The 27,701-nt window shown below is 33.6% G+C and overlaps 2 protein-coding genes across 2 annotated transcripts; both read left to right on the forward strand.

Moving 5' to 3' along the window:
• The first annotated feature begins 9,705 nt into the window (after positions 1-9,705).
• LOC141724790 (sugar transport protein 10-like) lies at positions 9,706-11,892 on the forward strand. The gene is made up of 4 exons (XM_074527058.1): positions 9,706-10,002; positions 10,089-10,414; positions 10,518-11,144; positions 11,353-11,892. The coding sequence occupies exons 1-4, from the start codon at positions 9,870-9,872 to the stop codon at positions 11,818-11,820; spliced, it is 1,554 nt and encodes a 517-aa protein (XP_074383159.1). The 5' UTR covers positions 9,706-9,869; the 3' UTR covers positions 11,821-11,892.
• Positions 11,893-12,142: 250 nt separating this feature from the next.
• Positions 12,143-13,800, forward strand: LOC141724791 (transcription factor TCP7-like). The gene has a single exon (XM_074527059.1). The coding sequence runs from the start codon at positions 12,339-12,341 to the stop codon at positions 13,008-13,010; it is 672 nt and encodes a 223-aa protein (XP_074383160.1). The 5' UTR covers positions 12,143-12,338; the 3' UTR covers positions 13,011-13,800.
• Positions 13,801-27,701: the final 13,901 nt, after the last annotated feature.

A 27,701-nucleotide genomic window follows, 5' to 3' on the forward strand; every position in this document is an offset into this window, starting at 1 on the left:
TGCTGATGATGCTGATTGAGGAAAATTATCAGACCACGCTATATAGGAGTACTATTATGGAAATTCTAAGATCGTATTAGTATTCCATAAAGTAAATGAGCATATGTAAAGGTCGTTAGAATTCGAATCCGGACACTTTGAGTTTTCCCGAAAATCCATCAGATACCGAAAGAATTGAGTATAAGGTAACATGATTAAAAGGATTTAAATTCAAGAATAATAAGAGAGGATCATAAAAGGAATATAAAATATTGAGAAAGACCCAAGTAATAAGATCCTGGATATGATCCCTCAAACGATGAACAAAAATGAAAGTTAAGCGAACCGTATAACAGATAAGCGGTCATTAACCAAGTAATTAAGCACTAATCAAAGAGATTAGGGGAGGATGACAACATCCAACCATAAGGATTGAACAAGTGTCCTTGTGATGATGTAATCAAGGTGAGATCATCACTTTATTAAAGCAAAAGAAAAGATATTTTGAAAGGTTAATTTTCAACCAAGCATTTTTTCAAAAAAAATCAACCAAGCAACATTTCATTTCTCCCCCCCCATTTCCAAACTGCTTGCTCTCGGCCAAAATAATACCAGAAACTTCAAACTGCCATATCTCCTTCAACACTCACTCAAATATTGTGTTCTATAGCTCGTTGGAAAGGTATTGAGATGGCCTACAACTCTTGTTCACAAGTCTAGTCCAAATAATCATGGTAAAACCCTCATATGTACAGTTCTTTAAATCAGACTAATTGTAACTCCAAAAGTTCTAACTCATTTCTTGAACTCCTTTGCAAGTTTGAACATGATAAACATAGATCAAGGCTATATTAAGGATCACAATCTCTTGTAAGTGGTTTAAGGATCTAAGGAAGGTATAAACTTCAAACCCTAGCTTTGATTTCATGATTCCATTAAGTTTTATTGAAGCATTGTTATTATTAAGGCTTGATCTTTGATTATAAGTAGTTTTGGTGGATTTGTATTGGTTTTGAATATTGGGTCTTTGATTGGTTGGATAAATTGGTAAAACTTGGAGTTGGGGACTGAGTTTGTAGTATGATGGTTGAATATTGTTGTGTTGGTGGTTGTGAGTGAATTGATGAGGATTTAGATTGGTAATTATTTTGGGAATCTCGTAAACATAGCCGTCGTAATGCTCATTTTTCTTAGACTGTTTTGCATGAAACTTTACGACCCGTGAACTCACTGTAAGCTTCTTACCTTTGCATGTTTAGATAATTCATGGTACGAGCTTCGTTTTGATATGTCGTTCTCTTAAATCCGAGTTACGAGCGATGAGAAATGACCATTTTAAGTAATGACGTTTCGCGAGCGAACCCCGAAACCTCGAGTAACTTTGAGACTATAATTGAGACCATTTAATGATTAATCGAAACACGAAACAATTATATAAGGTGGATTAGGCAGTTGGTAAAGTACTCGTGAAAGAGTCGCCTTAAAATTCGTAACGGTTAATTTATTAAAATTGGTGGAGTCGAGGGTACGCAAGCGATTAACGCAAATCGTTAAGCGTATAAGCGACCGTAAGCGACCGTTAGGGTATGAGTGAGTTTTGACTAGTTTCTTAAGCGACCGTAGTCTAATTCCGGATTATGTTTTTGTTCATAGGTTACTGGACCCACTCTAAGCTTAAGTCTACCCCGGAACACTCAGGCAAGTTTTATACCCGTATAACTGTTGTTGTGATGTATATATGTATATGCATTATCTTGTGATAAGTGCATGATTGTTATTAGCAAATTTTGCCATATATTGGAGCATGTTGATATGATATATATGCATGTCTATTTCATAATCTTGATATCTTGTTATCGATTCGATTGTTTATAAACTGCATAATACCTATGCTAGAAATAAGCAGTAGTTGCGTATACCCTTAATATAGGGGACCCGAAGGTGAACATTTTTTCTAAACCGGGAGTCGATATTCCAGAGTATAATATATATATATATATTTTCTATAACTATTAATCGGATAAGGTATATTCGATAGTTTTGAATAATAATCAAACTTATTTTCGATTATTCAAATAAAGATCGTACTTTCGTATAAGTATATCTTTTGTTATTTATTATTCATTTCAAGTATGAGTTTTAAAACTTCTACTTCAATTATTTATAAAGATTATCCTTATGGGAATATTATTTAAATAATAATATTCAGATATTTTCTAACATATCGGGAATGATTTATTCTATTAAATCATCATTACTCTAAACATTATTTAAAATGTTTTCGAGTCTTCAAAATGATTTTAAAAGTTAGAGCGGATCCCAAAACTCATTTTTAGATTTAAGATCTTCCTTGCGAAGGGGATTTAAATACTCGCTCAAACCCTAAGGGATCCGGCTCCCTGGTGTATTTTTGGCGCAACGAAGTTGCTAATTTTATAAAATAATTTGATTACTTGCCCAATGTTCGGAAAGTAAGCCCAATAAAAATGCATCAGCATAGGCGACATGGGCTCAGTGGGAGTCCATAAAAGTGTAAATGGCTCAGTGGGAGTCCATAAATGCGTATGTGGCTGAGTGGCAGTCTAGCATAAGGTCCTAATGCGGACAGGGTGATGACCAGTGGGGGATTCAGCTATCTACTAGTAGAAAAGGTGACTTAATTGGTATATTTGCCTGATCAGCAAGATGTCAGGTTTATGCCAATGTTTTCTTCTTTCCAAATTCATTGGATATCATAACTCTGTTTATAATTTTCATAACATAGGTTTTCAAGGAAAGTATGGGATATATATATATATAGAGGTGTATATATATATCTGGACTCAATGAAGTATCTCGTAATTGTTGGGATTTATGCATACACGGAACCGTGGATTACAATTAAAACGCATAAAAACCCATATAAACGTATATAATTCGTGAATAAATCGAGGGATCGATTACTAACCTTTAAAAGCGATCCAAAAATGATGAGCGGAGATCCCTAGCAGCTGCTCCTCAAGTGTGAAGCACTACACCGGTATCCACCAAGAGATCGAAGTATTGGAGGGAGGAAGATGTTGAGAGAATTAGGGTTACCTCATTTTCTTTTCTTCTTGAAAATTAGGGTTTTACTTTGGTTGAGGCAAATAGGGTTTATAATAGTATATTTATAGGCAAAAATTTCAGCTGAAAATTTTCCCATAAAATATTATTATTATTAACCCTTTAATTGATTATTCTCATTAACCAATTAACTAATAATTAAAACACCTTTTAATCATTAATCCTTTTTTTAAACACTTTAGAAAATAATTATCTCACTTGATTTAATTTCCAAAAGTTAAATTCTTAATTAATAATATTAAGAACTTTTTCTTAATTAATTTATAATTAATTAAATCTCATTTAATCAATTATTAAATTTGCTAATTAATTATTTATTTCACAAATAAATAATTACCAGCCATTATTAATTAATTCCTCTGCCATTAAATCATTCTCTTTTATGGTGTGACCTTGTAGGTTCAATATTAAGTCGGTAGTATAAATAAATAATAATAAAACTATTTTATCATTATTTATATAAATTCTCTAATTCATAAAATATGATTAATTAATAAATTAATCATATTTATTCTACATCGTGAGGGATACTTCTCAGCATATTGCGACTATCCGGATGATACGAATTCACTGCTTAGAATACCAAGAACCTATTCAGTGTATAGTTACCGTACAATCAATTCCTTCTACCCTGCAATGTCATGATTAAATACAAGGCATGGAACTCGTGTAAAGCCTATCTTATTTAATCATATGCTTTCCCATTCACTATGCTTAGTTCTAATTAATGTGAATTAGAAACTCCCTTCTAATTTTATTCACTCTGGCCAGAGATTCCTGAACTAGCATAAGTGGATCAGCATTGAACATTCTCTTCCTTCACTGGAAGGGGTAGATCCTTTATTGATCATACACTATCTTCGTGTACAAATTCCTACACCCTAGTAGAGCCCTTATTATTTTCCCTGGAGACTAAGAACTAAACCAAAGTATAGTTCAGTGTACACAAGATGACTATGATGACCTCAAGTCTAAGAATACTTGTACAACTATCACTATGTGAACATCTGCTGACACGTGAGTGAACTCCATCAGTTGTTCAGCTGTGTGAGTCATGTTCAGTGAACTTATTCTATAATAAGCACCTACATACTAGCTATAGTGTCACCACACAAATGTTTATGAGAACAGACATCCTTCATAATGAAGCAAACATAGTATGTACCGATCTTTGCGGATTACTAATTACCAGTTAGTAATCCTACGACCAGGAACTATTTAAGTTCAGAGTTATCATCTTTTAGGTCTCATTATTATGATCTCATCATAATCCATAAAAAGCTTTACTCTAAACTATGGTATATCTTATTTAAACACTTAAATAGATAAAGCCCGCAATAAAAACAAAATAAGTCTTTTATTAATATAATTGAAATCAAAACAGATTACATAAAAGTTATTCCTAAATCATCATACATGATTGGACTTAGGACACATCTCTTTCAGTAACTTCATTTCTTTTGAATGATATTTCAAAGATTGAATCTATTCAAGTCTTATCTTGTAGTCTCATCTATGTGATGAACTTTTGAAACTGATTATAGCTTGAACGGTGGTAGTTCGAGTAGTATTCGGAAAAGATATAAGTATATTGGAGTATCTTGTAACTTCATCTTTTCAACTTATATCTAGTTAATGATTATCTTATGCATGACAAAGATTTTCAGAAAAACGTTGAGATCAGGTTAGATATATGAGATCACCTTGCAACGATATTTTTATACAGTTATAAACTGGAACTCTGTATATATTATACATGTCATATGATTTCAAAGATTTTGAAAAGTATATATGTATATATATACTGAATATTTTACGACTTCGTCGCATTAAAATATCAAACTTGGTTCATTTCTTCTTGACCAAGACTTTCATGAGTATTATGAGAATGCTCATATATTGTTAATTATTATACATGTTAATTTGGCGGGCTTGTTACTCGCCCTTACTTTATTCTTTCATCACAAAACAACAGCTAGACAAGATGAACAGGACCAAGCTCCCAATTCGCGAGCGAATAGGAAATGTTCCGCAATTTCCTGTAGGTGTTGATGTCGTTGTAGCTGAGGTAGGAACTATCAATAGGCTAGGCTTTCAACTTTTGATGTACCAGACTTATGTATATTTATGAATTGTAATAATGGCAAAGAATATGTAAAGTTATTCAGAAACCCTTTTGAGGTGTAATGACTTATAATTGTGGAATAAAATGACTTGTGTTATTTTTTTGGTATTCATCTCTGAGACTATAACTTGTGGTGTGTGTGTATATTATTGGGTCACAGTACACAGTAGTTGGTTGCTTATTAAGATTGAGTGTTATTAGGGGAAATGGAACTCGTGATAACCCGGATCCCCGACCTCGGATTTGGGGGTGTTACAGATATTTTGTCAACTCTTCATACAACGGAGATTCCCGTTCCAACCCCCTTCTGAAGGCTTCAATAGCTGTAGGAACGTCACAGTTGGTGATGGTCACTTTCTCTCTATTGAATCTCGTCAAGTAATCACGCAATGGCTCCTTACTTCATTGAACAATTTTGTATAAATCGCTGGTAGTTTTTTCGAACACCCGTCTACTTGCAAATTGCATGTTGAACGCGTCTACCAAATCGACAACCGTCTTGATGCTTCCATGTGGAAGGTTCACAGACCATTGCAAAGCTGGTCCTGATAGTGTAAAATAAAAACCTTTGCACATACAAGCTTCCTTTAAATCACGCGTAATTGGCACCGTGAACATTCGTTGTTTATATTGTGCAATGTGTTCCAAGAGATCACTAGTTCCATCATATGGTCTCATCTGCAGCACCGTGAAACATTTTGGTATTTCTACCGAGGCAATGTTGTCATGAAAAGGAGAATCATCGTAGCTTGTTGGGGTCGCCTTCTCTAACGGTTTTGGAACACCAGGAATCCTTTCAATCAAGTTTCTCACTTATTGTAGTTCTCTTTTAAATTCTTCTGTGATTTGAATCTGGGATCTAGTACTCTTATGTCGTGACCTTCTCCTGTCAGTTTCTCCTTGACGATCATCATGATCATCGTATTGTTGTTCATCACGCCTCATTTCCATGTCATCATCATTATTTGGCACATCCTCCATGTCTTAAATGTCAATAACATCATCTGTTCCATTCGTTGGTCCTTCATGTTGATCATAATCTTCTGCACCATCCATGTCCAAACGCCTGATCACGCTTGTGATGGTTTTCTTCATCGCAGTCTTAGTTCTTGATTTGGCCGTAGTCAGCTCTTTCTTCAATATTTCATTCTCAGAACACATCTTCTCCATTTCATCTTGCAATCGTTTCAATGTCGTTGCCATCTCTTTGTTGTTTTCAGCTTCACCTTCTTGGTTCATAACTTGTTCTCCGCCGTTTGCCATCGTAATGTGTCAATCAAATCCTTAACAAGTTTTCCACAGACGGCGCCAATTGTTTTGACCAAAATTATTGAGGTTAAACGCTAAAGATAGATTGAAATATATTTACAGTAATGTGACTAAATTAATGCAACAAAAGTAAATAAGACACAAGAAATTGGTGACGCGGAAAACCCGTGAACGGGAAAAAATTGCGGGTGGGATTGTGTACCCAACCAAAAATATGATCCACTAGATAAATGATATCGCTTACAATGAATTTAAGCTAATGTACAAGATCTAACAGCATCATAGAGTAAGGTGTTTACACATGTGCTTGTAGGTTAAGGTTTCAGATGTTATGTATGTATGTTTTTGTGAAGAACTCGAGCTGATGTTGTTATGGAATAATGAAAATTGCTGCTTGGTTCTTGTGTTATCGCAATTGTTGTTTCTCCTTCCTTAGCCTCACTTTATCTACTTGGTCATTCCTTCTTTTTCTCCAACTTCCCCTTACTTTTCTCTATTTTGAATTATGGCTGTTGATCATGGGGATATGCTTACCTATTCTTCCTCCTATTAACTCGGAAATCACTGGACTAAGTCATGCTCTCAAGTGTTCACTTCTGATGATGTCGTCTAGGACAGCTGCTCACTCCTCCCGTCTTAACTTCTCGTCTAGTCAATATCGCGAACCCCTGTTGTCCTGTCTAAAATTTCATATTTAACAAGAACCACCGTCATAGATCTTATTTCCGGCTACGAATCTCAAACTTTGTTACTACCAACATTACTTTGATTTGCTTATGATTAGTTTGAACCAACTATGTTCATTACTTTGATTTGCTTATGATTAGTTTGAACCAACTATGTTCATTACTTTGATTTGCTTATGATAAGTTTGAAGTTTGTTAAACATTATTGTAGTAACATATCATGCATGTATAACTACTGCATATTATATTTCTGATCGTATATTTGACAAACTTGGTAAATATCTGCGTTGTTAAGTTTTTAAATCGAAATGAGGACGATCTTGTTAATGGCGGGGCCTGGCTCGGACCATCGGTGTATGGTAGGTAAGAGGATTTTCTACATAATATGTACTACATATTATCCTTAACTTATAACAATTGTAACAGGCAACAACATTTTAAGACTGGAATAACTTGCAGAGAGGGGTTAGTTTAGGTAAACATCTACGTTCAGTCAAAAAAGAAGAATAAGTAAACATCGGCGTGTCTCTTTGTTACAAGTACAACATCAAGTTTAATGTTATCCGGTATTCCAGCCTTACAAGTTTTACACAAGCTACTACTTGGAGCAAACTCCAAGAAATATTATGACTAAACAACTTAAGTCTAAAAAATCAGGCAACCAAGTGGTGAATATTTCTTAATCACGGATAACCGAAAATCATTGAAATAAATAGCAGGAGAATCAGTAGTGTTACCACAACAAAGAGCAGCGGTAATAACATTAACAAGTACATTAACCGTCTTGACCATGTGCACAACATATACACGATAGCAGGAGTTTAACATAATGGATGGAGAGGGAAATGATGACTACATTTTTGAAGGGAAAAGATATCACTTAATATTAAAATAGTTTAACAAACATTAGAGTTTATTCAATAATGAGGAAATGTTTGAAGATCTTGAATATGTAGGAAGTGTTAAATATATAGGAAGTGTTTAGGAGTGTATTGGAGTTGAGTTTTGTGTTAAATTTGTCAAAAAATGACTTAAGAAAAGGAATAAAAAGGGGTTAAATATGTATCAGTTTAATCATCAAACCGATGTATCATTTGGATCACTAAAGTCATAATAAACATCAAACAGATACCTCAAAATATATGCTCGAGGATTAAAAATTATTTTATGGAGTTCTAAACATTTTTCTTAAATTTTATTACAACCAAATGAAAAGTTATGAATTCATAGTATTTTAGATGATATTGTGAGATTTTTAAAAATTTATCTACTAATTATTTTTATTTAAATAAATAAAATGACAACAAAAATAAAAATAAATAGTAGATACATTTTTAAAAATCTTACTATATTATATAAAATACTAGAATTCATACATTTGCATTTGGTTGTAATAGGATTTAAGAAAAATATATAAAACTCCATAAAATAATTTTTAATTCTCAAACACATATTTTGAGGTATCTATTTGATATTTATTATAATTTTGGTGATTCAAATGATACTCCGTTAAGTTTAATGATTAAACTGATATATGTCATTCTGAGTGACCCACTTTGATATTTAACCCGAATAAAAAGACACTTGGAGTTGAGTTTTCAGTTATTTCTCAAAATAGAAGAACTTGTTGGTGAAGTATTTTCCACTTCTCAATCTTTCATTCATTGGCATGCTACAACAAAAATAATATAAAAACAATTATAAAACTATTGATCTCTTGGATTTGGATGATACTAAACATGATGAAAATGTACTGTGTATACGATCCTATGTTGAAATTTGACCTGAAAAACTGAGTTTATTGAGCAAATCCTAGCTTGAATGAGTGCCGCTTCTTTCTTTCATTTCGGGATGTTACTCCGTTAAACTTGTATATAAAACACAAAATCCTAACACGGGGGAAAACATTCAGAATAACATCCTGCAATCGCAATGCAATCCTGATTTCAATTTTAAGCAGCTTACTGGTATGATACTAGCCCTAAATTACTCAGCACATTGTTGTTAAACTGCCAATTTTCGCAGTTGACAAGGTTGGTAGAAGGATCTTGTTTCTTCACCCTGAGTCCACATAATTGTTCTTATATAAATAGTAAGATCTCCAATTATAATGCAGTATTAGTAATTAGTAATTTTTATAACAAACATTTATGAACTACGTTCGAACATGTATTTAAATAATAAAAGGTGATTTTTAGAATTTTTTTTTTGGAAGAGAACAACTATCTATGCACTTTTTTTAGATTCAAGACTTGTATTAGTTTTACTAATTTTATCCCATAAAATTACATCATATAAATAAATTTCATCTGTTATGTTATTTTTTCCCCTCTAAAATAAGGGTGGGTAATGGCAGGCCAAAGTAAACTATAAAATCCTATATCTGGCAAATTTTAATTTTGTTAATCCTTGATATATGCATGCACAACTCATACTAATCCTATATTTAACAAAGAGCTGATGATCTTTTCCAAATACAGCTCAAAATCTAAAAATGTTGAATCCTTAATAAAGCCTATAAAACTCCAGCCGACACCATTTGACATTGCAACCAATTCTGAAGACTGATTGCCCCAGCAGACACCAAAAAGAACAGAGCAAATATTTGTAAATATTTGTATAATACTATTTGTATAATATTTGTAAATATTTGCCCTAAGGTGTACATATACATCAAGACTTAGCTATCTATATTGCTCAAGAAAATGGCAGGTGGAGTAATTGTTGCTGATTCTGGTGGAAAACAATATCACAGTCATGTTACCGCCTACGTGATTGTCACATGCATTGTTGCAGCCACCGGCGGTCTCATGTTCGGTTATGATATCGGTATTTCAGGTATGTTCATGACATTGAAAAATCTGCTTTGTTCTTAGATTATAGAATGATCAGATGATTAATCATAATTGTATCTTTTGTTGCAGGAGGAGTAACATCCATGGATGAATTTTTGTCAAAGTTTTTTCCATCAGTGTACAGAAAGTCCAAAGATGTCACCAGTGATACTAATCAGTACTGCAAATTTGATAGCCAGCTGCTCACATTGTTCACCTCTTCGCTTTACCTTGCAGCACTTGTGGCTTCCTTTATAGCCTCAACAATTAGCAGAGTTTTTGGTCGGAAAGTAACTATGTTTGGGGGAGGGATTATGTTCCTTGCTGGCTCTTTACTTAACGGATTTGCCCAAAATGTTGCGATGCTTATAGCTGGCCGCATATTGCTTGGCATTGGCGTTGGATTTGCTAACCAGGTTTGCATTTGTATGTATATGTACTTCATTTATAGTATGTACATTAGTGCTACCATATGTTGTACAAGAATGAGTTTACTGAAAAGGCCTTTTATGTGTGCAGGCTGTTCCGCTTTATCTATCCGAAATGGCACCACCACATATAAGAGGAGCACTCAATATTGCTTTTCAACTGGCCATCACAACAGGAATATTGATTGCAAACTTATTGAACTATGGTTTATCAAAGATGGAACGCAATGGGTGGAGATGGTCCTTGGGTTTAGCAGCTATTCCTGCACTTATTATGTCCATTGGAGCCATCTTTCTACCAGACACTCCCAATTCCTTTATTCAGAGAGGCCAGAATGACAAGGCAAGACAAGTTTTACAAAACATTCGAGGCACTGAGGATGTTAACAATGAGTTTGAAGATCTTCTGGAAGCAAGCGAAGTTGCAAGACTAGTAACTAATCCATGGGGAAACATCCTTCGATCACAATACAGGCCTCAGCTAGTCATAACCCTCTTGATCGCATTTTTCCAGCAGCTTACTGGCATTAATGTGATCATGTTTTATGCCCCGGTTCTGTTCAAGACATTAGGATTTGGCGATGATGCCTCTCTCATGGCTGCTGTAATCACTGGCCTAGTCAATATGTTTAGTACATTGGTGTCACTCTTCACAGTTGACAAGTTTGGTCGAAGGATATTGTTTCTTCAAGGTGGAATCCAAATGATTATTTGCCAGGTTGATATTCTTACAAGGATCTTTCTCTCTATACATAGCTTCATGTTCCAAAATTCCATCAAACTAAAAAGCACCATTCATGGTGGTATAAACAATAAGTCTAGAACTGCAGGTTAAATTAGTTTGCATTTGAACTAACAACTACATATAGTAAGTTAAGTTTGTATGCTACCTAGTTGAAATAACATGGATGGCTTCTTAATTGCAGCTAGTTGTTGGTAGCATGATAGCAGCAGAGTTTGGAACGTCAGGGCAAGGCGATTTTAGCAGAAGTGCAGGCAATGTGACTATAACATTTATATGCTTATATGTGGCCGGATTTGCTTGGTCTTGGGGACCATTGGCATGGCTAGTACCGAGTGAGATCTTTCCACTCGAGATCCGATCAGCTGGTCAATCCATCAATGTATCAGTAAACATGCTATTCACCTTCATCATCGGCCAGGTCTTTCTCACCTTGCTTTGCCACATGAAGTTTGGGCTGTTCTACTTCTTCGGAGGATTCGTGATCATAATGACTATTTTCGTATACTTCTTTGTCCCCGAAACCAAGAACGCACCGATTGATGAGATGAACAAAGTGTGGAAGGCACATTGGTTCTGGGCAAGGTTCATTCCTGATAATGCTGCTGGCCTTGGCCAACGCAAGTCTAGTACATATACACCTTTAGTTTGAAACACTGGGTTGCATGGAATGGAGTCTATGTAAACAAAATGACATGTATTACACCAGAAAATTCAACATCAACTCTGTCAAAGCAATCAACTCTCAGGCTCTCGTACTAATTTATCTACATCATCAATATGTTTATCTTTATAATTTCAGCACAACTTAAAAAAAAAACTAATTATCAGTATTTCTATTATTTCAGTTTATAATACAAACAAACAATACAAGTTTATTATAACATTTTAAAATAAAAATAACTAATTTTATTATCATACGTTTTCATTTTTCAACAATTTGCATGAGCTGTATGAGTGTATGAACAGGGGATACAGAAAATAGGAGCCCACCAGCCATGTGCTCTCTCTTCTGTCTCCACCAGCTCCTGCTTCCCTCCTCAATCATTTCTCTCTCTCTCTCTCTCTCTCTCCCTAAAACCCTTTCTCTCTCTCTTCCTCTCTCTCGCTCTTTCTAAAAAAATTTCCCCAATTTTTTTTCAACTCGTTCTCTCAACTCACTTCTCTACTATGTCTAACTCGGACACACTCACCGCCATAACCACCACCACACCGCCTCCCAAAAAACCTCCGGCCAAAGACCGCCATAGTAAAGTCGACGGCCGCGGCCGTCGTATCCGCATGCCGATCATCTGCGCCGCTCGTGTCTTTCAACTCACTCGCGAACTCGGTCACAAATCGGACGGTCTGACCATCGAGTGGCTTCTCCGGCAAGCCGAGCCGTCCATCATCGCCGCCACCGGCACCGGCACAACTCCGGCGAGCTTCTCCACTCTCTCCGTCTCTCTTCGTAACTCTACTAACTCTTCTCTATTAGCTTCACTAGACCAGAAGCCAGCTCAGCAACATTTGATTAATACGGCGCCGTTCCTCCTTGGTAAGCGTGTGCGTGAAGAGGATGATGCCGTGGACGGGCGTGAGAAGAATGAGAGCTTGAATTCTACTGTTGTCGGGTCGGGTGGTGGCGGGTTTTGGACTTTGCCGACCCGACCCGATTACGGTCAGCTTTGGAGTTTTGGAGCTCCGCATGATATGGTTGTTCCGTCGCAAAATAGGTTTATGCAGCAACAGACAATAGGAGAGGCGTCGGCGGCTAGGGTTGGGAATTATCTTCCGATTTCGCAAGGGCATTTGAATTTGTTGGCTTCGTTATCCGGTAGAAGAGACGATGATTCTAGGTGAATGTTCAATAATTTAGTCAGTGTCGATATATATGTTTATCTATTTATATGAATTTGTTGTGTGAGAAGTATTTTAGGGAATTTAGGGTTTTAGGAGTGTGCAATTTGTTGAATTACTGAATTAGGATGTTTACCGGTTAACTTGTTTGCGATATCTTGCTATGGTTTTAGCTTAAGCATGAAATACGAGGACCAGATACTTTAGTAACTATGTTTGAGTGGGAAATGGACTCTTTAAGTTTCATTGACTACATATATGGAAGCGTTGGAGGTTTCCAGTGAAATTCAGTTTTTCGGGATGTTGAAAACATTTCTTGCAAGATCACAATATGAAGAACCAGTGGTATGGTTGTTAGTTGTTACACGTTTTAGTTTCCAATGGATTGTCATCATGACATTTGGTTATTGAGGAATGTTGCTGTGAATTTGTGATGGACTGATAGCAGCTCTACCTCTGACCTGTGCTGCAAATTTTGGGAGATTTGGCCTGTGCATTGTTTTGTTCGATGAATTCTCCTGCAGTCTTTTGGGGGGTGCTATGGGAATGATTTTTTTCTTTTTCAGGTTGTTTCTTGCGCTCTCCTCCAAATTTGCATTGTATTTTGGTTAAATTAACCTCGAGAGACCATTGTAATTATGGAAAAGCAATGGTTCTTCTGTATAAGTTCTCTTTTGAAGTTAATTCTAGCCATTTCAAATAAATTAGTGTGAAATAATCTAGCATCTTGTGCTTACTATGTATCGTTTTGCGGGAGGTACCTGTGGTGTGAATAAAAAAGCCCATTTGTTTCCTTCATTGTTCAACCCTGTTCCTTCCCTGATTCCATTTCATTACATGGTACACTCAGTTTTAAGCTTGTCCAAGTGTGTCGACGGATATGCATTGTTATTCAGGGTTACGTGACTTTTGCTATCCTAGGCGCTTGGCTATTAAAATTAGCTTGTAGATTATAAAGAGTAAAGACTGTCTTGCAAGGGTTTAGCGATATTTACTTCCCTCGACATTTTTTCCATTAATATGGCCGCATTGTTTCTTTTGCTAAGCTAGATTGGTAGCAAATTTAGGCGAGCATCCAAAATCTTTTGCATTCTTCGTCATCTTCCTAAAGCGTTACAACTTTGGAGTTCTTTACTTGATTCTTTTTTAGCAAAACTATGATCTGTCATTTACACGTAATGTTCTCGGTTCTGTATTTCCGGCCATTATTCACACACAAGCTGAGATGAATGAAATGCAGGGGGCTGACTTCTGCAAGCTCTTAAATGGTTGTGGATTTGTGGTGTCTGCGGTGCAGGTTTCCTTAGGCCAGGTTTGCTTTGTAATTACTAATCAATTGGTTTGATATTCAATTTTTTCTCCAGCATCAGTGTGCTTAATCTTGTGCTTTTAAAATCTTGCAAGATTAAAGTGGATGTCCACTTCATCCATGGGTCTACTTGGCTTGCATACTTGAAGTTAGTCATGTAAATCATTTTCCATGTTAACATTGTTGGTTGGAGAAAATAAAAGGTTTTGGTTTTGTAGTGGTTGAGCATCACGCTAATTATTGTCAACAATATAGTTGGTAATAGTAAAAATTAGTTAGCTTATCATCTTCTAATTTCTATAAATACAATATGTAGAAGGGTAAGGGCGTCTATAGCAATTTAATGAGGCCTGATTATTTGGACCTACCTAGTTTCCAGAAGGGAAACATGAGTTGTGGTAGTTTAAATTCTGGGCCACTTATGGATTTATTATAAGAACTTTATTATTATATATTATTAGAATTTGAGGAGGGCTAGGTATCCAAATTCATTACTCAATTTTTTTATCAAATGACATGGCATATATGTGGCGTGTTTTGATTTGGGGCGCATATGTATTATGTATGCACGCGTTCATATCATTATTAAGAAATTTAGTAAATCCACACTTGACATGTCAGCATTTGGGGAAATTTTTGGAAAAATATTTGGGGCTATAGCATTTTTCTTAAAATTTGAAGTCATCCAAATTCAGTTTGGGCTTCATTACATTTAGTTTGTAGAAAGTTTTTTAATTTATCTGCTACGGTCCTAAAGCCAGTGCCAAGTTCACGAGGAAACCTTGAGCAATATTAGGAATGTCGGTGTGATCATAAAATTAATTGTTATGGCAATCTAATGGGAGAAGTGTTTGCATTCTTAATTCCGGAAAGATTGGGGTCTAAAAGTTTCTACATTTTTCTTGTTGTGTACGTTTTTGTAATATACATATTATTTCTTAGAGTATATTTTTCTAAAAAGCCAAAAATAAGTGTATTCTATTATATATTATCATAATGTTATCTAGTTATAAAAAAAATATTATACGTCAATGTTAAACATGTAGGGAAAGATTTTGCATTATAAAGAGGCGGCCAGATATAATTGTGAATATAAGAAACTAAGAAACAAAGTGTATAATACATATATGTTCAGAACCTTGCAGCTAGAGGTAGCCGGTAGGGCGATCCGGGCCGGACTAATTACAGGTTGAATCCGTGAAAAATGAATACTGAACCGGACACGCAAGTTCAACGAATCGGGTCGGGCCGGGTTCGAACTGCCACACACGGACTCGTAACTGATACTGGACTTGCGAGCCGTGCAGGTTGAGCTCTGCGGGCTTGGCAGGTTGGAGGTTGAATTAAGTGTTTGGACAGGGGTCGTCCACGTAACATAGTGTTACTCCATCCAAATCACATCTGTAATGTATATTTTCGTTTTGATTTTTTTTTCAATTTTAATTTAAGAAGTCAACATCAGCAATTACATTAAATAAATTTAATTTTAATCGATTAATTTTATTATTTTAAGTTTTTGATTAAAAAAGGACAGTACCTCTTATAAATTTTATTAATTTAAAAAATTACAAATAATGTGAGAGGACGCCTCTAAAAAAAGGGACCAAACCGCATCGAATATTAAAAAAATTACAAATCAAATAAATATTAAAACATTAACAAAAATTACACTTTAACTATTTGCTCTAGAGTTGTTCGCTAGTTGAGGTTCCCGATTCAGATGAAATATTCATTATCATCCATGGTTCGTCGTTATATAAGGTGATAATAATGGGTTTATATTTAATTGATTCAACAAGTAATTTATAAGTCGAACTTCATCTTGTAGAACAATCGATACCTCATTTTTCGGTCTTAGTTCATCTCCTTTACACAATTTCTTATACCTAGACCTATATTTACCCGCCAAATGTAGATAATTAATTACCTTTGTTCTAATAAATTAGTTATTTGTGAAATTTCTTTTTGAGCCGTTAAATTAATTATGTGAACACAACATCTAATATGTAAAAATACTCCATCTAAAACTAAAGGAATTTCGGTCCTAATATAATTGATATATTTGTTATTATTAGCAGCATTATCTAAGGAAATTGTGAATAACTTATTAAGCAAATTAAACTCCTTAATTGTATCTAAAATTCTAGACATAATATTGTAACTGGTGTGTGATTCGTCCATAACATCAAATGCAATAATTCGTTTTTGTAACAAGTAATTGACACCAATCCAATGAACGGTTACACATATATAAAGCTCACCTTGACTCAAACTCCAACAATCACTAGTTAACGAAACCATACCATCAAATTTTCGAAAAAAATCAATTAATTGTGCTCTAGCGCAATGATATTGTGTTATTGTGTGTCATTTTAGTGTGTTCATAAGAATTTTTCTAAATGTCGGATTTATCGTAGTTTTCATCATGTACTCTAAATTATCACTCTCACCGTGAGAAAATGGTAACTCGTCTAGTGTAACAAAAGTAGCAAAACTTTCTATCATTCTATCTACTATAGGAAAAAGGCATACCTCCACCTCCCGTTGATGTCATAAAACTGCCCAGTTGTATATTTTGTGGACCTCTTCGTGCTTCTCCGCTTTCGTGACTCGCCTTCACAATATAGTGAATATCCTCCAAGTGTCGACTTAGTGTTCTCGTGCCGGTCCCTCGAGCGTAATTAAATGGTGGTTGTGCTCTACCATTTTGTACACAAATCAAACAATGAACTTTAAATCTATTCGGATTATCCAGCAAGGCTTCTTTCGAAAAATATGTCCACACGTGTGATGATTGTCTCGAACTCGTAGCACCTGTACAAATTTACAAAACGAATAAAATTAGTTAACAGAAATTTACAAAACAATTTTACTAAACAAATTTACAAAACGAATTTATAAAATGATTTTACAAAATGAATTTATAAAATGAATTTACCATTCGAATTTACAAAATTTCTAAAATTTACCGAACGAATTACTATAATACTTAAAAGTCCTGAAATTAATATAAATTACAAAACAAATTACTAAAATTTTTACAATTATTAAAATTACTAAAATTACAAAATATTTAAAAATTAAAATATCTTCTTTGGTGTTAAAAGTGGATACGGGTCGAGGTGGTAGTATCGAAAGCGTAGGGGTTGAATCTTGAAAAGAAAAACTCCCTCTTTCGTTGTAACATCCCACTTAAACAAGTAGAGGCTACACAAGTTAAGCCTTATTTGTTAATGGAAGCAAAAATAAGCTAAACATAATTGATTAAACCAACAAAACTTCAAAATCTCCTAAATAAAGTTCTCTAACAAGATCTAAAATAATATGAAATAAAACATGTCCTTGACTTTATTTTTAACTAGATAAACAAGCTAAAATTTGGGCATCACTCATCACACCCCCGCTTTACCCCTGATTACCTGTGGAAAGAAATAAATATGAGTGAGCCAAATACCCAGTACGAATATATCATTAAATGAAAAACAAATGCATACATTTGATATTAATAATTAGCAAGAAGATGAGTAATAAGACAGTAAATATTTAGAGTCAAGGAAACAAACTAACCCGAAAAATCAAAGAAATGGCTGAGAACAAGTAAGGTGGGTACTAATAAGGACATTTTATAAAACCTCTGCTCGCTAGTAAACACCAAATAAAGCACAGTGCAAACAGTTCCTTCCCCGGTTGTCCACGAGAAGAATAAAATGAAATGTATAAAATATTTCCACAAACAAAAAAAATGATCATGATCTTAATCATGCCTCATACCCTAGAGACATGCTCGTATACTCACAACATTAATACGAGTTAGTGCCGAGAGCACCAAAGACTGCAAAAACTCCATGTGTCTCGTCTGTGATTACCCACACAAATAAGTTTAAGAGCACATAACAAATGGTTATCAATAGTATTGAAAATAAAAGCTGCATGTGACAAATCAAGTATACTGATAGACAACATGGATCAAAAGTGGTTAACCAACAACACATATCAAAGATGGCTAAGCAAAAATTAACAAGTGTACATATACAAGATGTACAACTTAACAAAATAAAATATGATGAGATAAATATGATAGGGCAATAGGTAAAGAGAAAGAAAATATATTTTAAATGAAGAGAGGTGGAGGATACTCGTACCTGGAATAAGTCTAAAATATTTCAATAATGCTCACACAACTAACTAGCTCCAAATCAACCTCCAAATCAATCTATAATATCAACAGAAATATAACTTATAAATGTCAAACTCTAAAACTACTAAAAAGTAAGCTAACAAAATTATAATATTTTATACAGTTGTCATATCTAACATATATAACTAACAAATAATCTGAATAATATACAAGCCGGTTTATAAAATATAAAAGATATTTTATTGACTTATAAAAGTAATGTAGAAATCTTTAAGTATATAATTTTATAAAAGTAGACAAATATAAATTATACATTAATTTAACAATTTAAATTGTAACAACAATTTAAGAAAATGATAATAAAAATATAGCATGTATGCTCTCTATTTATCAACACATACTGACAGATTTATCAAATCCACCTCTGGCACATTAATACTACAACAGTACTTATCAAATTTAAATTATTATGGCCAAGCATTAGATACTATAATTAATAACATATTGGTTATAAAAAACAGTGAGACTAAAGTAACAAATATGGTATGCATGAGAAAAATATAATAACATAATATGATTAACAAATGTAAACAATTTATAATTTTAGATAATCAAACAATCAATTGTTAATTACTTAACTTAAATAACAAAATACTTTGACTACATATGTCCTGTAAAATAAAATACTATATATATCATTAGTCCCACAAATACATATTTTGTCAATTTTAATAAATCTCAATAAACTAAATCTTGTTAAAATAAATTTTATTTTACAAATATTATTACATATTAACAAACTAGCATAATATAACATGATAATTATTGTGAACAACTCACACACATAACTAGTAAATAATAATTAAAAAACTAGCCCGACACTAACAATATTAAAATGTACCGTAACCTGATAATCATATAATTTTTCTTAGCCAGTACAAATAACAGTCAATTAAATCAATTAAACATGCATTAAACAATAACCTAACACAATATATAAACACATAAACAAATAATATAATAATTTGATAACACTTACATGAATTTAGAGCATGATATAAGTATGTAAAAATGTGTATAAATAGTTATAAATATGAAAATAAAAATGACTAATATTAGTATACAATATAAATAATAGTCATTAAATTATGTAGTGATTTAATTTTAACTAAACCTCCACAAGGTGTACACTTCTCTAAAACTTTTGCTACGGCTTAACCTAGCTTTCTCCTCCTTTTAATCTTTGACAACCCAGTACTTAACCGTGACACTCCAACCAGTTAGTTTGTCCAAGTTGTACGCCAAAACTTCTTTTCCAATGCACCGCCTCTTCTCTTCTCTCTTATTCATAAGTTATATAATTTTACTATTAATAGTTTTCATTTATGGTGATCCTATTTATATAATAAGCAACAATTTATGAAATTATTGTCCATAATTTTCTCCACATTTTCCCACATCATCTCCCCATTAGCTGTTTAAAAAATATCTCTTATCACGTACTTAGTAGTCTGACTCATATTCAAATTTTAAACAACTAAAAGTTAGCTTACAAATTCAATTTTTTAACAACCATTTATCTAAATAAAACATTATCCATAATTTTGAATTCTTCAATCAATTAATCAAATATTTACTAAATTATTGCAGCAACAATGTACCAAATAAAATATGCGATATTATATTCATGCTCCATTTTCTTGCGATAAATTATGGATAAAATTTCTTGTGATAAATTATATAAAAATTCTGGGAATATAATGGGGAAAGTAAAAAAGGGTAAAGAAAATAAATATGGGATATACAGTCGGAGGCTCAGAGCAGAGTACTTGAATATTTCAAATATTTCGAATTTGTAATATAGATTAGAGAGAGATATAAATATGGGATATAATGAAAGGCAAAAAGGGGTTGAGTTTGAGACTTGAGACTTGAATGAGAGAGACAGAGAATTAGAGAGAGTTAGAGAGAGATAAGAGAGACAGAGAATTAGAGAGATTTGAGAGATTGAGACAAAGAATTAAAATTGTATATTTATATATTTATAGGAAGAGAATATGACTGTTACATAGAGGACCGTTGGAGGTGCTGTGTAGCCTGCAACTGTAGGTTTCCATTGAAACAGATGAGCGTTGAACAGAGGATAAGTGTATTCATGTGCAATGCATAAAATTACCATAAAATCACCATTTATCAAATTACCATAAAATCACCATTTATCAGATGCACCGTAGACAGTGGCGATGTACAAATTGTGAGTAAAAAATTGTATAAATAAAATTTAATCACATTGTAAAATAATACTTATATTTTATTTCTACGAGTTTTCATCGAACGGAAATGATATACCACAACATCATCATTAATATTTGAAACTAAATCTTTTTCAATAAAACAAAGTATTTTTACGAACACTATTTTATTGCTAAAAATGATCTTTGTAAATTTACAGTTGCCACTGAAAAGTATAACGCTGAATTTAACAACAAATAAATATGAATTCGTATAAAATGCTTTCTTGTCTCCATAGCTTCAAAGATAACTCACTGAATTCTGTCAAATTTAAAAATATGTCATTCATTCACATATTATCAATGAACACTACAAGAATAATATCAATAGACATCACACATTAGACATCGGTTAACTTTGCCACTGATGTTAAAAAAAGTATTGACATCACCCCGTGTTTTTGTGATGTCTTTGTTCTTTGTAGACATCGGTTATAATTAAACCAATGTCTAAAATTCACCAAAAAAAAATAATTTCGCGCCCCCCCTTTTCTTTCCCTCCTTAGTCAAATTTTCATTCAGTTTTAGTTCTACATTCTCCCCCAATCCCAAAATTCTCCCCCCTGAACCAAATTTTGGTTCCCCCCAAATCAATCTTCAGATAGACTATAATCTCACAACTCTCTTCTTGACAACTATATTCTCTCTCTCGACTCTCTTCAAGAACCCTAATTTCTCCCCTCTCACCTCCGCTATGCACACAACTAAAATCAAACACACACATGACTCACTCCTCTCTCGATACTTTCTCACCCTCGCTCACTCAGTCTTACACCCGATTTGTTCGACTTGAAGCTTAATTCGAGGCTCAACTCTATTCAATTTACACGGAGCTGGGATCTCATTCACCTGATTTGAAACTACAAAACTTGAATTTATAAGTGAGTAAGGTAGAAAACTTCATATGTAAACTCGATTAATTAGTTAGATTAAGTTGTAAATTGGGGATTTTTAAACTCAAAACCCTATTTTTTTTTAAATTTGGTTTTTCTTACTTTTAGTTGGGGATTTGTTTGACTTGAAGGAGGATTTGTTCGACCGAGAATCAGTCTTTTGATGTTCGTCGTTTATGTAGGTAATTTTTAAATATATACGTACTTATATTTCATTTCATTGAAGACATTTTTGTTTAATTTTTCTTAGTATAGATACTTCATGTGTATAGAATTACCTATATAGAATCTTAGTTACGTTTATAGTTTAAAATGGTCAGAAGGGTAGCGAATTTAATCTTAGTAGCGTGAAAGAAGTTGAAAGTAGTACTAAGAATAACAAACTTTAAAGTTTAAACTTACCAGATCATAATTTTATGATTTCTTATATGATCTCATTTGCGTCTATATTAGGTGGTAGCTACTATGCAGTGTTCATGAGACATTATAGTTATTCAATAATTTTGAATTTATGAATTTGTTTGTTTTTATGAATTTATGAATTTGTTTGTTTTTAAGGGTGTAGATCAGAGGAAAGCTGTTCAGTCGAATAATTTTGTCAAGGTACTTGAGTTACTTTCGAGATTAATAAATTTTGTTAGTGTTTGGTTAATGTTGCGTTTCAGCTTCTTAGTCTGTAGTTGAAGTTGTTTTTAGTTATGGTCTGGAGTTTATGTAACTTACCACTTAGGTTGTGTGACTTGTGTGGATGTTGCTGATTAGTTCAACCACTGCATTTCTAGTTCGTCTCCCTACTCAGTAGATAAATTGAAGACTACAAAAAAAGGAATTAATTTTAATGTTGTGCAACCGGTGGTTGAATCAGCTGTACACTTTGCACATAATGTATTACACATATTGTAAGATGCAGAACATTGCTCCTAAAACATATATGCATTTGTGTATGGTGATAGGCTTGTCACGTTTAGCTCCTGTGGTTGCATCATTTATGGGAAAGTCAAAGTATTAGTAACCTCGTTTATATGTGAAGACTCCTGTTTATCGGTTTAACATTTGTTCATATACTTTTAACTTTAATTTGAAAAATTTTAATTATGGTTGAAAATTGTTAGTGCTATTTATTACAGGCTGCTTGAAAAATAGCAGAGAGCACAATCCGGATTAATGTATTTTTGGATGTGCTTATGGATAGAGTAATCGGGATTGTACGTTGTTCAACTGTTTTGTTATGTTAATATGTTAGTAATGGCGTAGACAAATTTTAGGATCAGTTACTTAATGCTCCAATGATTACTGAACTGATCATTAGAACTTTGGTTTTCTTTGCTATATTTCGTATGCGATTTAAGTCTGATTCGCAAATAGATATATGGAGCTGTCCTGTCGCGTTCATTTGTACAAGTTTGAGATTATTGTGCAAAATTATAGATGCGTTTTTCTTACTAATATGTCTATTTTATCTATGTACTTAATGGCTTTGATAAGTCTTACATATAATTAACTGCATTGTAGCCTCAGTTATCCCCACAAATTGGAGACATTCCTTGAAGCAATTTTCAGTTTGACTTTGATTTTGAAAGGAAGCAATTGCGTACCCTGTCTCGATACGTAGTAGCTGGTTATACTCCATTAATCTCCTGAATGAGCACAATGCTGATGGCATAATCTGATACATCATGTTGAGTTCAGACACCAGCAATCTTAGACATTATCTTGGTCATTGTTTTGATAGCATCCCTGCTCAACATTTGGAACATATTTTACTCTTTAATTGCCATAATTCTTTTTTAACATTTCAAAAATACTTCAATGCTGATATTCACCTCCTTTACAGCAGTCCTGTGTTACATACCAGAATAACAATAAGAGAGCACTTGGATCTGAAACACCTGGTTGTATGGTTAGGCCTGTTGTTGCTTCAGGAGGGGTTGGAAAAATGCCTGGTGGATACCAACCACGAGAAGTTAGGTACGGTGAGACGATGCTGAACAATACTGGTGAAGGTAGATTTAGGCAAGGGTCACCTGCAAGTCCAGTTTCCTTCGACAGTGTTGGGGCAAACCAATCTGACAGTGTGAATAATCTTATGTATGTTAATGCAGCGGACTGATCCAGTGGTCCAACAGAGAAGGTGATATACAGAAAGCAGCGTCGTATGATCAAAAACAGAGAATCTGCCGCCAGGACAAGGGCTAGGAGACAGGTACGATCTGTTTTCAATGAGATCAATTTATTGTAGGGAATAATATCGAAGATGTTAAATGATGCATAATGCTTTGTGAAGTGGTTGTAAAAAATAATAATTTAGTTTTAGTTCTATATAAGAAGAAATATCCACAAAAATGATGTATGCCTATTTAAATATTTTAGACTTAAACATGGGCTAAAAAAGGTCTAGACCAAGTCTGTTTCTAAAGTTTGTTTAAATAACTTCTGGTTGGCTAGGCGTATGCTCATGATCTTGAAGCCTGAGTGCACGTGTTAATAGAAGAGAACATACGTCTGCAACAGGATATCGTATGCAAGAAACAGGCTGCAACTTTGTTTCTCTAAATCTAATCTATATATTTTTTTTATTTTTAGTTCTCTTTTCATTAATTCATATCATGTTTCTTGAATTTGTAAACAGGAAGAGATAAAGAGGAGAAAGCAGCAGGTATGTTATAACAGACCTTTTTAACCTAATCTTTTTAACCTAATCTTCACATGATATTGCAACAGATTGGGGCAGCTTTTCTTTTGGTTCTTCTTCTTATTGTTCTGGCTATTGGTGTTATTCACTACTGGGCTTCAAATAACTTCTACATGACCAGCTTCAAAGAGTGATGCCTTCAAGTTTCAAATCCAGTCTACTTTGATTGATCTTGAAGATGCAAAAGAGCTTTATGTATACATGTAGTTAGTCTTTCATTTTGGTTTGTAACAATCTTTTATTTATAACAAATGTCAAAAATTTACACACTTTGTCTATAAACTTGTTAATACATCACTTCTAATGAATAAATACTGATATCAAAAAAAAATTCTACATCACTTTTAATGAATAAATACTGATGTCTCAAAAGCAATTGTACATCAATTTTAATAAAGAAAAACTGATGTAAAAAAGTTAATGTACGTCGCTTTTTGCTAAAAAACTGATGTCAAAGACTGACATGTTCAAGTCTAAATTGAACATAGACATCACTTTGTTTGGGATAAAACTGATGTATATGAGCCAGTATAGACATCACTCTTTACGTAAAAAATCGATATTTAATATCTGATTTTACACCACCTAAATGAAAAAATTTGATGTCTATGTGGCAAAAAACATAGCTCATTATATGTTTAATATGTTGTAATTGTTGTAATTTATTTATTAAATTACATATTTTTAACATTTTTTATAAAAAAACAATGCATGGACATCAGCTAGTTTGCCAGAAACGATGTCTAAGCAAGTAAAGACATCGGGTTTTGGCCGATGTCTAGAATAGACATCACCGACATCAACATCGGTAGTCAAACAGCATAGACATCGGCCAAAAACCGATGTCTATGGACATTTTTCTTGTAGTGGAACATGTTAAATTGAAATTCAAAAGTAACCAACTCATGTCGTTAGAAACCAGGAGAATAAAGAGTAGCAAGCCTCGTAATCTTCTCTTTTTCAAAAAAAGAAAATAAACTCCTAAGATTTAGTGAAATCATACAAATAAGCAATTATGTATTAATTTCGTCAAAACGGTTGTTTAACTCAAAGAGTTGTTTGTCAAGTACCTTTAAAAAATACCTCAATCCAAAAGTGATGTTTATTTGTCACATTTGTCTTCGAAAATTTTGAATCACCCTACGGAGTATAAGAATCTTTCATGTTTGTGATTGCAATATCGTGTTTTTCACAGAATGAAGAAACCTTTTCCATAAGCTAATGCCAACCACAATATCTCATATTTTGTAACTTAGAATTTGTCAAACTGAACAAGTGAATAATCTATATATATTAATGACTACTCCCTATTTAACCCATGGGTAAATAAATTTACCTATGACCCAAATCATATATTATTTTCCATATCCATGGACTATCCAATTAGCTTCAATTGACCCATCTTAATTACTATTTACCTATTTTTGAATTTCAAAATTAATCTATCGATGGAAAATAATTTCAAAAAAATCAAGTCATGCATGATTTGCTCCATTCCATTACATCACTCTTTCAGTCTTTTCTCCAAAAACTCTCTCTTTCTCCTTCTCTCTCTCGCTCTCTCTCTCTCTCTCCCCCTCTCTCTAGCGAATTAGAGGCTACAATGGATGACCATTGCATCTGAAATGCAAATCTTGGCACGAAAACGATAACAGATTCATGACATCTCAAGGTATTGCTTCTAACCAATCTTGACTCATAATCAGTTTGCTTTTCAGATGTGTATTTTTCATGCGATTAACCGAACATTACATAAGGTACAATTATGTTGTATGGTAGGATCCAAACGTGTTCGTGGTCGTAATACTGAAAATATTTTGAATATATCACATACCTCAGGTAATCAAGGTATGAAATTTGATGACCATGTCGCATTGTTACACTTTTTATTTTGTATTTGTTACTGATCTTATGGTTTTGTCCAATCAGAAAAAAAACATCGCGTCCGTGGCAGGAATGTAGATTCTATTCTTACAGACATGACTAATTCCCAGAGTGCAGATAATTACCAGATGAAATCCTCATACAATGATTCATGTAATGTTTGTTCTTTGACTGATGTAGTTTGAATCTAAAAGTTATGTTGTAGACATTAATAAGTTTCTCTTTATTCTTTGTTTTAGTAAAACAAAGAATGGATCCAATAAATATGCGTGGAAATACATTGTCAGATAGTAGCAAGGAGAATCAGAATCCACTAATTCTGTCAACTGAATCATCTCTCAGCCGATCAAGTTTTGAACATAGCCAAAATCTGTCGTCATCTGCGGTTCAGATAAAACTCTGCTTCCGAATATTCTAATGATTTGAGTATAATTTATGTCGTTTGTTTGTGATTGTTACAGGTACCAAACCTTCAACGTTGAAGCAGTCTTTGAGGATGAATAACGCAGAATATCTTAGCCGTAATCCTCTAAAAACAATTAACGGTAACTTGAATTGCAGAACAATCATGTGTGTTATTAGGCCTGATATTTTAAGTTTATTTTGTATTCCCCTTTCACGGATGCAGGTAATTCTTTTAGCCAGTCTCCTCCGGCACCCCTATCGACAAATCTCGAATGTAATCAGAATTTACATTATCCAGGTTAGTCCACTTTCACATGTTTTTGTTTGCTTCTTAATTTAATATTAATGTTGTGTTTATACTACACCATGTTCAGCATTCAGTGGAATTGAAAATAGGTATCTTAAAAACACAAAGCTTCAAGATATAAACGTTCAAATATGTGATCAACAAATATCTGGAGATTTGTCATTGTGTTTGGAAGATTTAGGCAAACAGTCTCGACGCAATCTTGACACGACAAAGGCTGGTAAATTCCCAAATTTTACTGTATAGCTTGAGAATACTTAATCTTAACAATTCATGTTGATTATGCAGTTCCAGTTGTCAGTAATTACCAATCCAGTGACAAAGAGAGATTATCCACCGGATAGATGTTAATTTCAAGTCTCCATAAAGTTCAGGTTGACATTAATTTCCAACCAAGTTTTGAAAAACTGGCTAGCGACGAATGTTACCTCAATACTGAACCAAATGCAATACCAAACCTTAAACAACCCGGTAAGCAATAATTACTCTGGTTAGTTATTTATTCTTATGCTAAAGAATACTGTTTGCTAATATAAATGTCTGTACTGGAAATTTCAGGAAAAAAACCCAGATGAGTGTGCGTCGAAAGAGCTGCAATTATAAGGAGCACAAATTATTCCTGAGTACACTGACGAATGATCCAACTATTAGAGAAAGCATTGTGCGCAAGCCTGTAGGAAACCCGTCACCTTCAGATGTTGCTCAAACATCGGGCATAGCTTACTGAACTAATTATTGAAAAAAATTATTTTTTTAAATTAAATGATATTGTCTA

Source organism: Apium graveolens, chromosome 5 (assembly GCF_009905375.1).
Source record: "Apium graveolens cultivar Ventura chromosome 5, ASM990537v1, whole genome shotgun sequence".
NCBI classification, from domain to species: Eukaryota; Viridiplantae; Streptophyta; class Magnoliopsida; order Apiales; family Apiaceae; genus Apium; species Apium graveolens.

Excerpts from the sequence above, each read along its gene's own strand:
- LOC141724790 (XM_074527058.1), top strand. The coding sequence starts at position 9,870 with ATGGCAGGTGGAGTAATTGTTGCTGATTCTGGTGGAAAACAATATCAC. Across the intron at positions 10,003-10,088 it reads TTATGATATCGGTATTTCAG|GAGGAGTAACATCCATGGAT; the intron begins GTATGTTCATGA and ends CTTTTGTTGCAG. Across the intron at positions 11,145-11,352 it reads TCCAAATGATTATTTGCCAG|CTAGTTGTTGGTAGCATGAT; the intron begins GTTGATATTCTT and ends TCTTAATTGCAG.
- LOC141724791 (XM_074527059.1), top strand. The coding sequence starts at position 12,339 with ATGTCTAACTCGGACACACTCACCGCCATAACCACCACCACACCGCCT.